The following is a 14,565-nucleotide window of genomic DNA, read 5'->3' on the forward strand; positions in this document are numbered from 1 at the left end:
CTCTTCTTGAGCCATATTGCAAGCTGAACAGCCTCATATTATTTTAATGTTGCTACTTCAGCTCTACAAGGGAGGAATGCTATTAAATAGCAGAATTTCCTATCAGCACTTCTTCAGCTCCATTGCTCCTCTAAAACAAAATGTTTTCCACATGCCAAGTGCATTTCGGTCAAGACTCGCATCCCCAAAGATTTGCCCGTTCCAGTTTTGCTACTCCAGACCCCCCCCCCCAACAAACTCTTGTTAGCAACATCACAGAGAACATTTCTTCCTCGTTCTCACTGTTCTTTACAATAATCCTTGCTTTGATCTTGTCCATTATGCAGTGGATCTATTTCATCAGTGCAGCTACTACACAGACCTATATAAAAAACAATTACTTTTGCCTGGAGTTTATAATTCCTGGTAGCATCAAGAATATAAAATATCTTCTGACTGTGGGAAGGAACAAAAAAAAAAGCAAAATATTCAGGTAGACTGAAAAGAAGTAATGTGAATTAACTGTAGCTGTTGGGTAAACTTAACGGTATATCAAGTGCTAGAAAAATCATTCCAGGTTAGATAAAAGGTGGCTATGTAAGAATCCAAACCTGTTTTTTTTTCTTCTGAGGGTTTGCCTAAAGCGATTCAGATATGTTGCTCATTTTTTTTTTATTCCAACTCAAAGTCACTTTTCTGACTGTAGCCAGAGAAATTTGCATTTGTTTTGCAAGTCAAATTCCTTCCTTTACATACAATGGCAAGGCTGGATGTCATTGCTTTTCCTGCTGTTAATTGTTTAAAAAGCAGTGGCTGTTTTTTTAAAATCCACTCTTAGGGCACATTCTGTGCTGTAATGAAGTAACAGATTCTCCTACTGTGCCTGATTAGAGCCAGCAAGTCAATGAACTTCAGGCTGTAGGAAGTTACATTCCCCCCCCCTTTTTTTTTTCTCTTGCTACTGAATGGACCAATTTGGTGTCCTTGATTATTGTAAGCTGATCACATCTTTCAATGGTATAATAAAAGTCTGTGCTGTTCAATAGAATGAATGCTTCTGTTGGCATCATTCTTCTAGCTTCCTGAGGAATCAAATGAAATTGAAAACTGAGTGGGGAAAGGAAGCTGTCCTTACTATTTGGATGCTCTAAGCTCTTCATTGGAAAAGGACCTGGCAAGCTGATGGTTCCATCATGGTTTCTTTTGTCTGACCTTGTTTTGTATAAAATGATTGTAGGCAAATCCTTGAAAACAGTAAGAGAGAAGATTATGCTGGCACACATATCTTGGTAAATAAAAAGATGAAAGTGGAGATGTCAGGGCTCCAAATAGCATCCAAAATTAAATCAGAATCCAAGGCAAAGTGTTGCTCAAAGTTCCAATTTATTAAGAGTATTGGCACATCTGGGAAAACCCGAATCTGAAACCCAGTTGAAAGTTCAAGATATTGACCCTACACCCACAAGTCCATCACATGGTCCAATCTCCCACTGCCATGCTGGCAGTTCCACCCATCCAATTCTGGTCAGGTGCAGAAACAAAGGATGACCTTGGCTTTCTAGAAAGAATTTTGTTTTGGCTACATAGCATCTACTCCGTACAATCCCCTCTGCCGTTTTCCCACAATAGAAAATGCATAATAGAAAAATAGAAAATGTGGCAGGCCAAAGATCCAAGAGTAATAAGGCTGCAGGCCTGACAGGAGCTTCTTAAAATATTTAAATATTATCTTACTTTCTAGTACAATATTCCTGTTCAGGTAGTCCTCGACTTATGACCACAAATGAGCCCAACATTTCTGTTGTTAAGTGAGATATTTGTTAAGTGAATTTTGCCCATTTTATGACCTTTCTTGTCTCAGTTGTTAAATGAATTACTGCCATTGATAAGTTAGTAATCTGGTTGTTAAGTGAGACTGGCTTCCCCATTGGCTTTGCTTGTCAGAAGGTTGCAAAAGGGGATCACATGACCTTGGGACACAGCAATGGTCATAAATATGAAACAGTTGCCAAGCATCTGAATTTTGGTCACCTGATCATAGGGATGCTGGAAATGTCATAACTGTGAAAATTGGTCATAACTCATTTTTGACAGTGTCATTGTAGCTTTGGTCACTAAATGAACTGTTGTAAGTTGAGGACTACCGTACTTCTATACAGTATGAGTTTATTTTCTATAGTTTTGCGTATGTATAGATGAATATTTACTGGGTTTTTGTTCTGGCAGAAGCTAAATTGCAAGTTGGGTTACTAAGTTGTTGTATTGCATCAACCATTGTTTAGAGCTGTTTTCTTACCACTGTAGGATGCAACACCAGTCACACTTCCTCAGATTAAGCTGCAAAGTCATGATGTGGCCAAGAAAAGTGGTGATCTATTGCAACAGCAAAAGAGAGTTGGGTTGCACTGTTATCCCAAGGAAGATTCCGCTGTTCCCTTGACTTTGTCAAATAAAGATGGATCGGGAATTTCTTCAGAAGCTCCGCAGAGAAATCCTTCAAATTTACATCAAGTAGTAGACCATTTGGATGAAGACCTTGATCTGCTCCTGAAATTAGATGCCCCTATTAACCCTGAAAACAATATTGCTTTGGATATGGTAGCAGATGACCTGCCACCTGGAGATGATTTGACAAAGAGTTTTGAAGAAACTGGTAAGTATTAGTCATTTTTCCTCCCCTCTCTTTTTCTAATTATTATTATTATTTAGTTATTTTTAATGCAATCAATGAAATATGTTTCCTTCCACAAACATTGTATGCCATCGCACCTATGGGATAATACATTGTTATATCAGTCATGTATAGTGTATTTTTCATTCCTCTTCTTTCCCATACAGTGAATTGAAATTATATATAGAAGCCTACATGATGAACTTGTCTCTTTCTTTATTGTTTGTTTTATTTTTATGTTGCCTCTATTATTTTTATAAATAACTCAAGGTGGCAATCTCACCTAATACTTCTTCCTCCTCCCCATTTTCCACACCACAACAACCGTGTGGGGTGGGTTGGGCTGGGAGAAAATAACTGGCCCAAAGTCACCTGGTCAGTTTTCATGTCTAAGGTTCTTCTTCTTCCATGTCTAAGTCAAACTTTAAACACCAGTATGAAGCCACATTCTTGGCTCTGTTGTTGGCCAAAAATAAGTAATTATTGGTACATGTTTCTGGTAGTAGCTGATATACCAACTGGAGGGGTCAGCCATCGGGAGCTCCAGCAGCTGAATCAGAGGAGGAGGAGGAGGAGGCGTGGGAGTCAGGGTCAGCATCAAGGCAAACTGAGAGCTCCGAGGGAGAAGAGGGAATGGAGTTGGCACAGAGAGAGACAGAGGCGGAGCCTGGGCCATCCATCAGCCCTCAGATGGAGAGTCAACAGCCCCCAGGTCTGGAAGTGGCTGATGAGGAAGAGGAGGAACAGCTGGGTCCAGTGTCTGACAAGCAAATGCGCAAAAGGCAAAGGAGAGGAGAGCAGTGGAAATCCATGGGCCGACCCTTGGGAAAGAAGAGCCACCGCTGCTAGCAAAGCCCCACCCTAGCTCTGGGGATAAAAGGCAGGGGGCGGAGATGAATAGATGTTGCAGACAACTATTCATCTTCCGGCCGGATTGTCTTGTTAGCCTGAGGTGACATAAACTTTTTGCTGGGGCTGCCAGCACTCTTAATAAAGGAATCTTTGAGTTACTGTATATACTCGAGTATAAGCCTAGTTTTTCAGCCCACTTTTTGGGCTGAAAAAAGCCGCCTCGGCTTATACTCGAGTCAGTGAAAAATTTGCCCGAAATGGAGGAGAAAAAGGGGTGGGGCCATGCCGCTGGGTGACACTCGTGAATGGCCCAGTGCCCCTGTGAGTTTCCCCTCCCTCTGTGTCAGTTTGCCGCGCAGCGCGCACCGCACCATCCCCCCTCCTCACGTTCTAATGTAATGCAGGGCTGTCTTACGATTCCCCTTCCTCCCCCTCCTGCCGCTCTGCAACGATGTCCCACCTCCTCCTTGTTATGGCAAGCAGCCACATAGCGATGTCCCACCTCCTCTGGTACAGTGATCCAATGATAGGAATCACTGTGCCGTGTGTCATAGGAGGCGGGACATCGCTCCCGCGGCTGCACGGGACATCATCATCACAGCGGGACATCAGCATCATGAGGTGAGTGAAGTATTTCATTGAATACACCGCTAGTTTACTGTTTTTCTTTGAAATAAATATTCAAAAACATTATTGGTATCTATTTTTATTTTTGAAATTTACCGGTAGCTGCTGCATTTCCCACCCTAGGCTTATACTTGAGTCAATAACTTTTCCAGTTTTTTGTGGTAAAATTAGGTGCCTCGGCTTATATTCGGGTCGGCCTATACTCGAGTATATACGGTAACTTCAGAGGTTTATCATGTTTGGGGAGTTGTGTCAGAACAGCTGGGCTATGTGTCTTTCCACATTCACATAGTGTGTTATTATCCTCTACGAGCTTTAACTTGAGCAAAGTGGTTTTACATTTAGTTACTCCAACTCTCAACCTATTCAGGGTCCTCCAAGAGGTATAAGGGAGGTCAGGTGGGATTAGAACTCAAGTCTCCCACTTTCTATGCTGGTACCTTAATCACTAGACCAAACTGGCTCTCTTCCTTTCTGGAAAAGTAGGTGGAGAAAGTCCTTTACTGAAAATGGACCATAGCGATTTAGCAGAAACAAGTTCTCAGTTCATCATTTATCATTCATTTCAGAACACAGCTAGACTTCAATAGTAAGTAGTACTATAGAATGAAGCAATAAAACATTTAGGTTAGGGCTCTGCAGATGGCTAAAAACTAGAACCACATTAGTGTATCAGGTGGATGAGCTTGCTTTTTCTAGTGATGAGCACCAGGTGTTACAGTATATTCCTTGGCTGAGGTTATATTTCCCCCAGCATTCTTGTCACAAATCATTTTGCTGCAGTCCATCACTGTCTCAGAAATTATCTCTAACCATCCTCTGTTGTGTCTGTTTTCTGAATCCTCCTCCTGGAAAATATTATTTAGTCTTTCTATCCAGTTACATGAGAATCTGTTGTTCCCTTGTGTACTTATTAGTATTGTTAAATGCTGTCAAGTCGGACTCAATTCTTAGCATCCACATAGCTAGATTTTCTCTATGATCTTCAATCTGGCCTTTTAGGATTCGCAGTGGAGTGTTCATTGCTGTTGTAATTGTCATATTGTTGTATAAATTGCATAGGTTACATTAATAAGAGGAGTGGAAAACTGAATACATTTAAAACAAAAAGGCTTTAAGGCCACCACAATTTAAGTTCTACTGTGAGCTGGCGCCTGTGTGTACTTAAGCTGGACAGTGTTGCCTTTCCTATTGGATAGGCTGTGTATGCAACACATTTTAGTGACTTTTTTAAACCAGAGTTCAAAGATATGCACTATTGGGTGAGTGCAACCAAGCATAATGCAAATAGTAGATAAAATATTTAATTTATGATGAAAATAATTTTACAGTATTAATAAATGCCTACATGAAACTAAAGTAAGGTATACTACATGCATTCTTGCCTGTGAGCCTGAGGCTAGTGTGCTGTTTCTCAACCTTAGCAATGTTAGATGTGTGAACTTCAATTTCCAGAATTTCCCAGAGATTTCAGAGAAAAACATAATTCATTATTTTTCCTGCAATTTTTAGCCTTTACCCAGCCTGATGATTCCATCAGATCGATAACTCTTACAGAGAGAGTTAAGTATAACCAAATAAATTAATTGTAAACTATTCCATAATTTGTTTTCTAAAGCATGCATTAAATTGAATTCACTCTTATAGTCTGTTCTGGATGCTAGGAATATCCCACTAATTATGCTAAATTATGAGATAGTTGGTTCTGATATGCAAAACCATATCCACATGATCTGAGACTAATTTGTTTCTGATGATTTTTACCTACTCTAAAATTTTAAATCATGGTACTTGATTGACTGTAACAGTATTTTCAGTAAGAAAGTCTTTGTATTTGGAATATAAGAAATTGATCTGCTTAATGCCACAGCTGAAATTATACTGTTGTTTCTGTATAGTCAAACGCAGACCAATTTTGAAGTTTGGTTTCTTTGGAAACTGACAGTTGAGCATACTGAATATTTATAAAAGTAATTATGGAATTAGTATCCATTTGATTATTTTCTTGCAAGTTCATATATAAGAGAATTTTAACTGTTTCACTCAATGAAAATCGATCACCAAAATATTGCTCTATGATTTAATTTACCGTGTTCGAGAGAATACATTTCAAGAAGTGTCAGGCTGCATTTATGAAGCAACATGAATACATGAATAATGAAGCAGCACTAGGAAACATCAGGACTTGGAACTTTAAAGTTTGTGTAGCAGTTGTTAGAAATTGAATTGTTATGGATTGTTGCATTGTTACCTTATTTTGCAAAATAAGATTTAGGTTTGAAAATTATTGATTCATATTCAGAAACATTCATTTCAGGAAATCATTTTGTGGGTGTGCTCACACGCATATGCACATACACAAAATCAATACAAAACAGTGCAAGTTCTTAGAGCATCAATTATTTTATCAGTTTTACCTCTTTTCTTATATCCTTAAGTCTTCAGGATACAAGTATAATGTTCCTGGATTTAGTTGTGTTGCTATATCACTGAGTTTGCTCAGCATCGTAGAGTTAGAGAATGATACAATCAAGCTTGTGGTTTTTTAATACTCTGATTGCAATAACATCACAGCTTTGCAAATATAATATTCCACCAAGCAAGTTTTGATAAGCTACAGACTATAAGTGTCTAAACTGAAAGTTGAATATCATCTAATTACCAATAGCTGTGTCTGCACTTTCATTAATAGCTACAGTATGAAATCTTGCTAAGGCTATTTCACACGTAATATTGTTTACCATGCTGTTGCTAATGTTGAAAAAAAGTCAAACCAAATATTTGCTCCAGCTTTCTGAATATGCATACATATATTTCCTGTGTTCATGTTTTAATGTAAACTGTCCAAAGAGCCTCAACTATCAGATTTTTTAAAATTTTAAATAAATGAAATCTTCAAACAATCATTTCTCGGATCAAGAGAACATTGTCAGTAATATCCTTGAAATTCTCCAGCTTTGAATTTTTCATTTAAGATTAATTTGCATTCTCTCCTTTTGTCTGGATTTTCAAGCAGTATTATTATTACTGCTCATCGCACAGCCAGCTAGATTGATTAGCAACACTACATGCCAATCAGGTTCCTGATAAAGTTTCCAGTTTTATCAATTATTCCTACACAGGAATAATTCTAGAAGTCACTGGGGCCAATGGTAGGAAGGATCCAGCCAACGGCAAGGCAGGCCCTTCAACAGGAACATTAGAAGGCAAGTCTGATTACAGGAAAGGGTGGAGTAACTGAGCTTGTGCTGTGCAAGTGAAGCTTCCATACGCTAAACATAAAGGTAAAGGTTCCCCTCACACTTATGTGCTAGTCATTCCTGACTCTACGGAGCAGTGCTCATCTCCATTTTAAAGCTGAAGAACCAGCGCTGTCAGAAAACGTCTCTGTGGTCATATGGTCCATATGACTAAAGGGGGCGAAGGCACATGGAATGCTGTTACCTTCCCACCAAAGTGGTCCCTATTTTTCTACTTGCATTTTTACGTGCTTTCAAACTGCTAGGTCGGCAGAAGCTAGGACAAGTAACGGGAGCTCACTCCATTACGCGGTACTCGGGATTCGGACCACTGAACTGCCGACCTTTCTGATTGACAAGCTCAGCATCTTACCCACTGAGCCACTGCGTCCCACATACTAGAACTTGGTAAATAACAAATGTTTGGTCTTCAGGTTGTATTTTTGTATTTTCCTAAATGATTTGAGAACTAAGATGAAATCACAATAGCATTGTTTCATAACTGACAATCATGATATTTATCATTTTTCTTTGCCTTTTTTTTAAACAAAAGAGTTATTATTTAACTTATCTTTCTTTTCTTTTGTCAGATCACTTAGAACCAGGTAGAACTGAAGAAAGTTGCTCAACATCTCAACCGCCAGAAGCTGCCTCCAAAAATATTACTGAAGAGGAACTTGAGGACTGGTTAGATAGTATGATCTCCTAAAAGCTACATTTTGTTCATCATATAGTACAAGTATGTGAAAAATAATTTAAGATGACAATTCAGTAATTGTAAAAAATGTTTACAAATATTTAATCTGGTGATTGGCTGAACCTGAACCTTTAAAATGCTATTTGTATATTTGCAGTGTTCTGGATTTCATTGCCTTAAGAAATTTAACAATATTAATTTGAAGTTGTAAAAGTATAAAAACCTATTTAGAGTCTGTGAAATAAAATACATTACATTTGCAAGTACAATTATGGAACATGTCTTGGTGTGACACCAATAACACAATGAAATATGACATAAAGTTTTGTTTTGCAAATTCTTTATTGCAGTGCATGTTGTTATTTGAAGGAAAAAAACGCATTAACGTTGCAACTAATCACTAGTTTAATTATGTTCAGTTGTAAGACAGGTTTTTAAACCAACTGCATGTAGTAAGCAGTTTTGTAATAAGTATATGACTAAATTTCATGTCATACAGTAAGACCAGAAAGCAACACAGTCAAATAACAAAAATGTCAATCTAAAGGACTAACATTTTTAAAAAAAGTATTTTGCATAGCTAGATCTGGAAAGAGTTAAGGCACTTAGATTTAGAGACAATAAAATACTTGACAATTTTAAGCACTGAATACTTAAAATCTTTCTGTCTGCATTGTTACACTAAGAAATGGCACAGGGAAAACAAGGCTGATTGAAATATTAAGTTCACCGTATGAGTCCATGATTATGTTATTGTCATCTGACATTCAGAGTCTTCAGTTGCAAAACAATGATATAGCCCTTTCACCTATATTATTTTCTACAAAGGACTGATAAAAAACAATGATTCCTGAATTAAAGTACTGAACTAAAATGTTTAAATGTTATTTTTTTGCTCTGCACCACCTAAAAACAAACAAAACTGAAATCCAAATAATTCAGAGCCTGTTTCTGCCACATACAAAAAGCTAATCTAGATCAATTTAAAACTGGGCTACTTCATTTACTTAGAGGTCAAACATAAGCAACATTTATGTTATGCCATTGTTTTGTAAGAATTCTATTTTTGTTTACATTGAATACAGTAGTTCCTTTGTTGGTATTTTTATCCAAGTTGATCTTCATACTGTTTACGGAAGCAATCTCCAGCTGGGAAGAAATCCCAGCATCTTTCTTGGTACATTTTCCATACATATGATTCCTGAAAATATAAAATACATGTTTTTCAAAAGATTTATTTGAGAAAAGAAATACTTTTCATTCTTAAGACATATTTTTCTCTCAGATTAATGAATGGACATTTTCCCTATTAGAAACATCAAGTGGGAATATATTCCTGAAAATAGCAAGGCAGCCTTTCTATTGGTGAATCTACCGTATCAATTTATAGTTCAGTTATTAATCTTAGGGAATATATTTTTGTTATATAAGATATTACATTACTTTCATTTGCTAAACAAGCAATTACGTAGTGATAACTTCCGATAAATGCATTTCACATTTAAATACAGGCTGACAGCCAACTTTGCTTTAGTATGCAATGACATTTTTTTTTACAAAATTATAATCTTATAATAACAGGTCATGAACAATTGTTATAATACACTAAATTAAATATTCAGAAGAAGGCATGAAAAACTACAGTATTCAGTACATGAGTTTCAATGGAAGAACATTTAAAAATTTGGATGTCATATATTTAGAATGATCAATAATTTGCTTTTGGAGAAAAAATGAATGGTAATCATTTAATTGTATAAAGTGACATTAGTATATCTCTAAAAAATGTTGATTATATATTTTATGAATGTTTTCAGAAATGTTTGTTTCTTTTCATTTACATAATCAATTAATACTTTACCTGCCCAGTGTGCTCAGTTTCATCCTTATTAATAAGATACATCAAAAAGAATCTGGAGAAAGAATATGAAAATATACATGACTATTTTTGGTGGTATATTGTTCTTGCTTCTTAAGAAAATGGTAATTATTTCCATTTAAAAATGTGAAACTACAGGTTAAAAAAGACTTCTTTTATGATTCATTTTATAGGACTCTGAAAGAGTTGAATGGTGATATTAAATAGTGAAATATTTTACATTGGTAAAAGAGTTTTGTGTATGTAAAATTGCACAAGTGTCTGCTTCTGAGTTTCCAATCCAAAAAAGTAGACAACCTCATCAAGAAAGCATTACTGTGTTTCCCCGAAGATATGACATGTCCTGCTAATAAGGCCAGGCCTGGTTTTTGAGGTGGGTGTAAATATATGCCCATCCCCGAAAATAAGCCCTAGTGAAAGGGTGCCGTGGCAAGTACAGGAGGAAGCCTTTCTCTTCCCTGGTCACCTCAGCGCTTCTTGGTTCCTTAATCAGATCAGTTGAGCCGATCCGGCTGCCATTCAAAAAACAGCTGATTTGCGGGTGCTCTTCAGGCCATGGCCTTCAGCAAGTGCAGCTGCTTTTGCCATCGATTGCGGCCACAAAAGCAGCAGGAGGCCAAGTGATGCACCCCATGCGCCTTGCACTGGCCTTCCGGATCATTATTTCATCCTGATCCACGTGGCCCAGTGAGCCACGTGGATCGGGACAAAATAAGGGTAAAAAAATTGTGGATAGCTGCTGCTACAGTACCCTTCGGAAGGCCGGCTTGAGTCTCCTGCTGCAAAAGTGGCTCCACTCGAGACTGCTTTTGGGAGAAGAGGCAAAGGGAAAGCAATCAGTTTCATCTCGCTATTGCCCTCAGCCCCCTCTTCGCCTGAGCTCAAGCAGAGAAGTGGCCCACAGGGTTTCAGGAGCAAAGTTGAGGCTGACAGGAGTCAGAGCAGGGGAGAAAGTCCAGTGCGGCCCCAAGGCTCTTCTTTTCTTGGAAATGGAATCTTGGGAGTGGGAAACGGCATTCCCAGGAAGAGTGGGTATGTCAGTATGTGTATAAAAAGCACAAAGCGAGGAGCCAGCAGCCACAGATTATGGAGCTTTGTGAAACAGTACGTGGCTGGAGGCGGCGTTTGTGTCGTATTGGGCTTTCTTTGCAAGGCGCACAATCTGGGGAGTGTGAGATTTAGGAAGCCTGGGCTGGCATGGGCAGTTTCTCCATTGAAGTATCTGATTCATCCCCAGGGGTGAGCATTTTGCCTCCTCTCTACCCCGGCTTGGAAGCTTCGGAGGAAGCCTACCATGCCTGGCGAGGGTGGGAGAAGAGACGGCAAGAAGCCATGCCTTTCTCCACACCTCACACCTCTCACCTCTCTCCCACCCCACCTGCCACCCATCTCTATAAAGAGACAGTGGGGAAGAGAAGCAGCCTGGATTCTGTTAGCATTGGTGCTGGGTGGGAGGAGTTGGGCCACGAGACATGCGTCCTACCCAAGACTTGCAGCTCCGTCATGTTGCTCACTGTTTTGTCCAGGGAAGTTGAACTCATGAGATTTTTTTTTACAGGGTGCTTCCCTGGACAAAACAGCGAGAAAAACGATAAAGCTGCAAGTCTTTGGTAGAATGTGTGTCTTGCAGCCAAACACCTCCCACCCCACCCCAAGGCTAACAGAATTCAGGTGCTTCCCTTCGCCACTGTCTCTTTAGTGAGAGGGGTGGCGGGTGGGCTGGAGGAGAAGTGAGAGGTGTGGAGTAAGGCATGGCTTCTCTTGCCATCTCTTCTCTCCCCCTGCCAGGCATGGCAGGCTTCCTCTGCAGCTTCCAAGCCAGGGCAGAGAGGAGGCAAAGCGCTCACCTCTGGGGATGAATCAGATGCTTCACTGGAGAAACTGCCCCACGACAGCCCAGGCTTCCTAAATCTCTTGCTCCCCAGATTGTGCCCCTCGCAAAGAAAGCCCAACCCGACGCAGGGTGGTGACGGGACACGTCAGAGCAGTGCCGGCCAGCTGTTCACCAGAACAGGGAGGGGAGGCGATGGGGGCGACAGGACATACAGTCCCATTCTTGCCGCTGCTTGCATCCCCAAAATTATACCCCCCCCCCCATAATAAGGCCAAGGCCATATTTCGTGGGTCAAAAGAAAATAAGACCCTGTCTTATTTTCAGGGAAACACGGTAGAAGAAAAACAAATGTACAAAAACCATTAATGAAAATAATTAACATGAAGCTGCAAATGCAGGTATCTGTTTAGTTATTCACAATATTTTATTTTGGTGGTGACTGGTTCTATATTTTCTTTCTTTCTTTCATGAACAATAAAAACCTGTACCTTGTATTTTACATTTGCATTTCAAGGAAGTCAAATGACAGGCCCCTACACCAATTGTTTCTAAAGCAAAATTTGCCTTGGAGCAATATTAATTTTCCTGTTGCCAAAGCCTCTGATGGCTCATACTATGGCTCACCTTTCCAAAGATAATGTCTCCCCTTTCCAATCAAGTCAATGAACATTACTGGCAGTTGAAGCTGTCAAATTTGAAAAATACTGGTCTAGAGACTGACAGAACACTCCTGTTCTGAAGCCCTTCCATATCCAAAGTTTGTTCTGAGCAGGCATGAGGTGTTTGGATTGGTTGGTTGGTTGGTTTTCCTTTAGGGATCCTGAAACTGATCCTGGCTATGAGACCACTAAAGCACAGTGGTGAGCTGCTGCATAGTCGCACGGGTTCAGGCAAACACTTAGCTTTGATCACTGGCTGGGCCCACCCACCCAACCTTGTGCTAAGCTATAACTAGCTTTCTGCTCGTTCCCTCCGCGCTCGCTGTTCATCTGAGTTTCGCACCGCCCCTGCTTCACTCACCAGAGCTGCCTGAGTTGATAACCTGTTCTTTGAAGTCCGTTTCACTCCCAAAGGGGCACGTCTGTGCGAAACTAGTGCACAACTAGCGAACCACTTGTGAATGTAAGTGCAGACCACCTCTATAACCTGACAAAGTCCTGAGTCTGGGAGTACAGGAGTGCAACACACGGATTTTGGAGTAAGTCTCATAAAACTCACTTCTGCATAGATATTCCTAGCCTTGTGCTATGAGCCTGGACAACCCTATTAACTTTGTTAACAATCATTTCTAAAGAAACATGCGTTAATAAAGCAGTACATGCGTTTACTTACAAATAGTTGGCCAGATTGTGTTCTTGTAAAGTATGCATTTCAAAACCATGTGGAGTTGTATCAAAATATTCATTACCAATTCCACAAATAAAGCATTTGGTCTAAAAATCAAATAAAAATATTAGCAATATAAGAATGAATGTAGTTTTCTTGACAATTTAGTGCAAAGTTTTTCCTCTTTCATTTACTGAAAACAAACTCAATACAATCGTGATCTTACCTCCATGTCTTCTTTGACCTGCTCTTGCTGATCTCTCAGTTCGCCAAAGGCATCAATAATAAGACCTATTATTAGAAAGAAAAAGACACAAATTCTTGCTAAGAATTCTAACTCAGCTACATATTTGCAGTACATACACCCTGCACTACCATTTGGGACCCATTGATTTTCTTCCTACTCAGTTAATGTATTTCTTAGAAGAAAGGCATATGAAGAAGAAAGAAAAATCACAATATAAGTAAAATACGGGCATCATTAAAATGGAAATTTTGATATACTAAGCTATTTTAATCACATGCAAATATTGATGCAGAAAATACAAATCAAGGGGAGTGCCCCAACAAGGACACAATTTGGGGACCCCTAGTTAAGTGAAACAAAAAATATTTTTTTTAAATAAAGTTTTTTATTTTTTGTTCTCTATATATACATTCAAATAATTATTATTCTTTTTTTTACATTTATAATTCTAATACATTTGTCATTCCATTTATGAAATTGTAATATTCCATTCGGGTTGTTTTGTTTACCATCCCTTGCCTATTTTGACACTACCTTCTCCTTTCTTTTTCTCCCTCCCTCCCTCCTCTACTTTCTTCCTTCCTCCTTTCCCTTCCTTCTTCCCTTACCTCTCCCCTCCTCCTCTCTTCCTCTTCCCCTTCCTACCCTCTCTTCTTTTCCCTTCCATCTTCTCCTCCTCCTCTCTATCTTCCTTCCCTCCTCTTCCTCTCATCTCCTTTCCTTTCTTTCTCCCTTCCTTCTCTACTTTCTTCTTTCCTTCTCTCCTTTCCCTTCCTTCTTCCCTTCCTTTTCCCTACTTCTCTCTACCTCTTCCCCTTCTTACCTGCTCTCCTTCTCACCTTCCCCCTTCCATTTTCCTCTTCTCACCTTCTTCCTTCCTTCCTTCCCTCCTTTTCCTTTCTTCCTTTTTTTCTATTGCTGCAGGTGTCTCTTCCAGCTCTTAATTTCTATTTTCTTGGGGCGGTATTTCCGCAAACTCAAAAATCTTTGTATATAATTTCTTTTTTTTAAAGAATATTTTTATTTTTGGTCAGACAAAGACAGACAACACATAACACATAGAGCCTTCTTCATTCACATAAAGCATGTTGTTTGGTTGTAAAATTTTTGTGCATCACTTCCATAGTCCTCACTTTCAAATGTATGTAAGATCACAAATCATCAATTCATTTCAAACAAATTCTCATATCATCAATCCAGTATATTATATAAAA

The 14,565-nt window shown here is 39.1% G+C and overlaps 2 protein-coding genes across 2 annotated transcripts in view; one reads left to right on the top strand and one right to left on the bottom strand.

The window, feature by feature from the left end:
- The window catches only part of AVEN (apoptosis and caspase activation inhibitor), a 138,300-nt gene extending 129,895 nt beyond the window's left edge, over nucleotides 1-8,405 (top strand). Inside the window, exons 5-6 of the mRNA XM_014062229.2 lie at nucleotides 2,284-2,632; nucleotides 7,959-8,405. Of these exons, the coding sequence (XP_013917704.2) occupies nucleotides 2,284-2,632; nucleotides 7,959-8,077 (468 nt within the window). The 3' untranslated portion in view covers nucleotides 8,078-8,405. The remainder of the gene's footprint in view (nucleotides 1-2,283; nucleotides 2,633-7,958) is intronic.
- A 726-nt stretch (nucleotides 8,406-9,131) lies between these two features.
- The window catches only part of RYR3 (ryanodine receptor 3), a 287,040-nt gene continuing 281,606 nt past the window's right edge, over nucleotides 9,132-14,565 (bottom strand). Inside the window, exons 102-105 of the mRNA XM_087723025.1 lie at nucleotides 13,331-13,395; nucleotides 13,111-13,211; nucleotides 9,927-9,978; nucleotides 9,132-9,266 (exon numbers count right to left, since the gene is read on the bottom strand). Coding sequence (XP_087579151.1) covers nucleotides 9,171-9,266; nucleotides 9,927-9,978; nucleotides 13,111-13,211; nucleotides 13,331-13,395 — 314 coding nt within the window. The 3' untranslated portion in view covers nucleotides 9,132-9,170. The remainder of the gene's footprint in view (nucleotides 9,267-9,926; nucleotides 9,979-13,110; nucleotides 13,212-13,330; nucleotides 13,396-14,565) is intronic.

Source organism: Thamnophis sirtalis, unplaced genomic scaffold (assembly GCF_051295495.1).
Source record: "Thamnophis sirtalis isolate CommonGarterSnake01/CBP01778 unplaced genomic scaffold, rThaSir2_p1.2 scaffold_1, whole genome shotgun sequence".
In the NCBI taxonomy this organism is placed as follows: domain Eukaryota; kingdom Metazoa; phylum Chordata; class Lepidosauria; order Squamata; family Natricidae; genus Thamnophis; species Thamnophis sirtalis.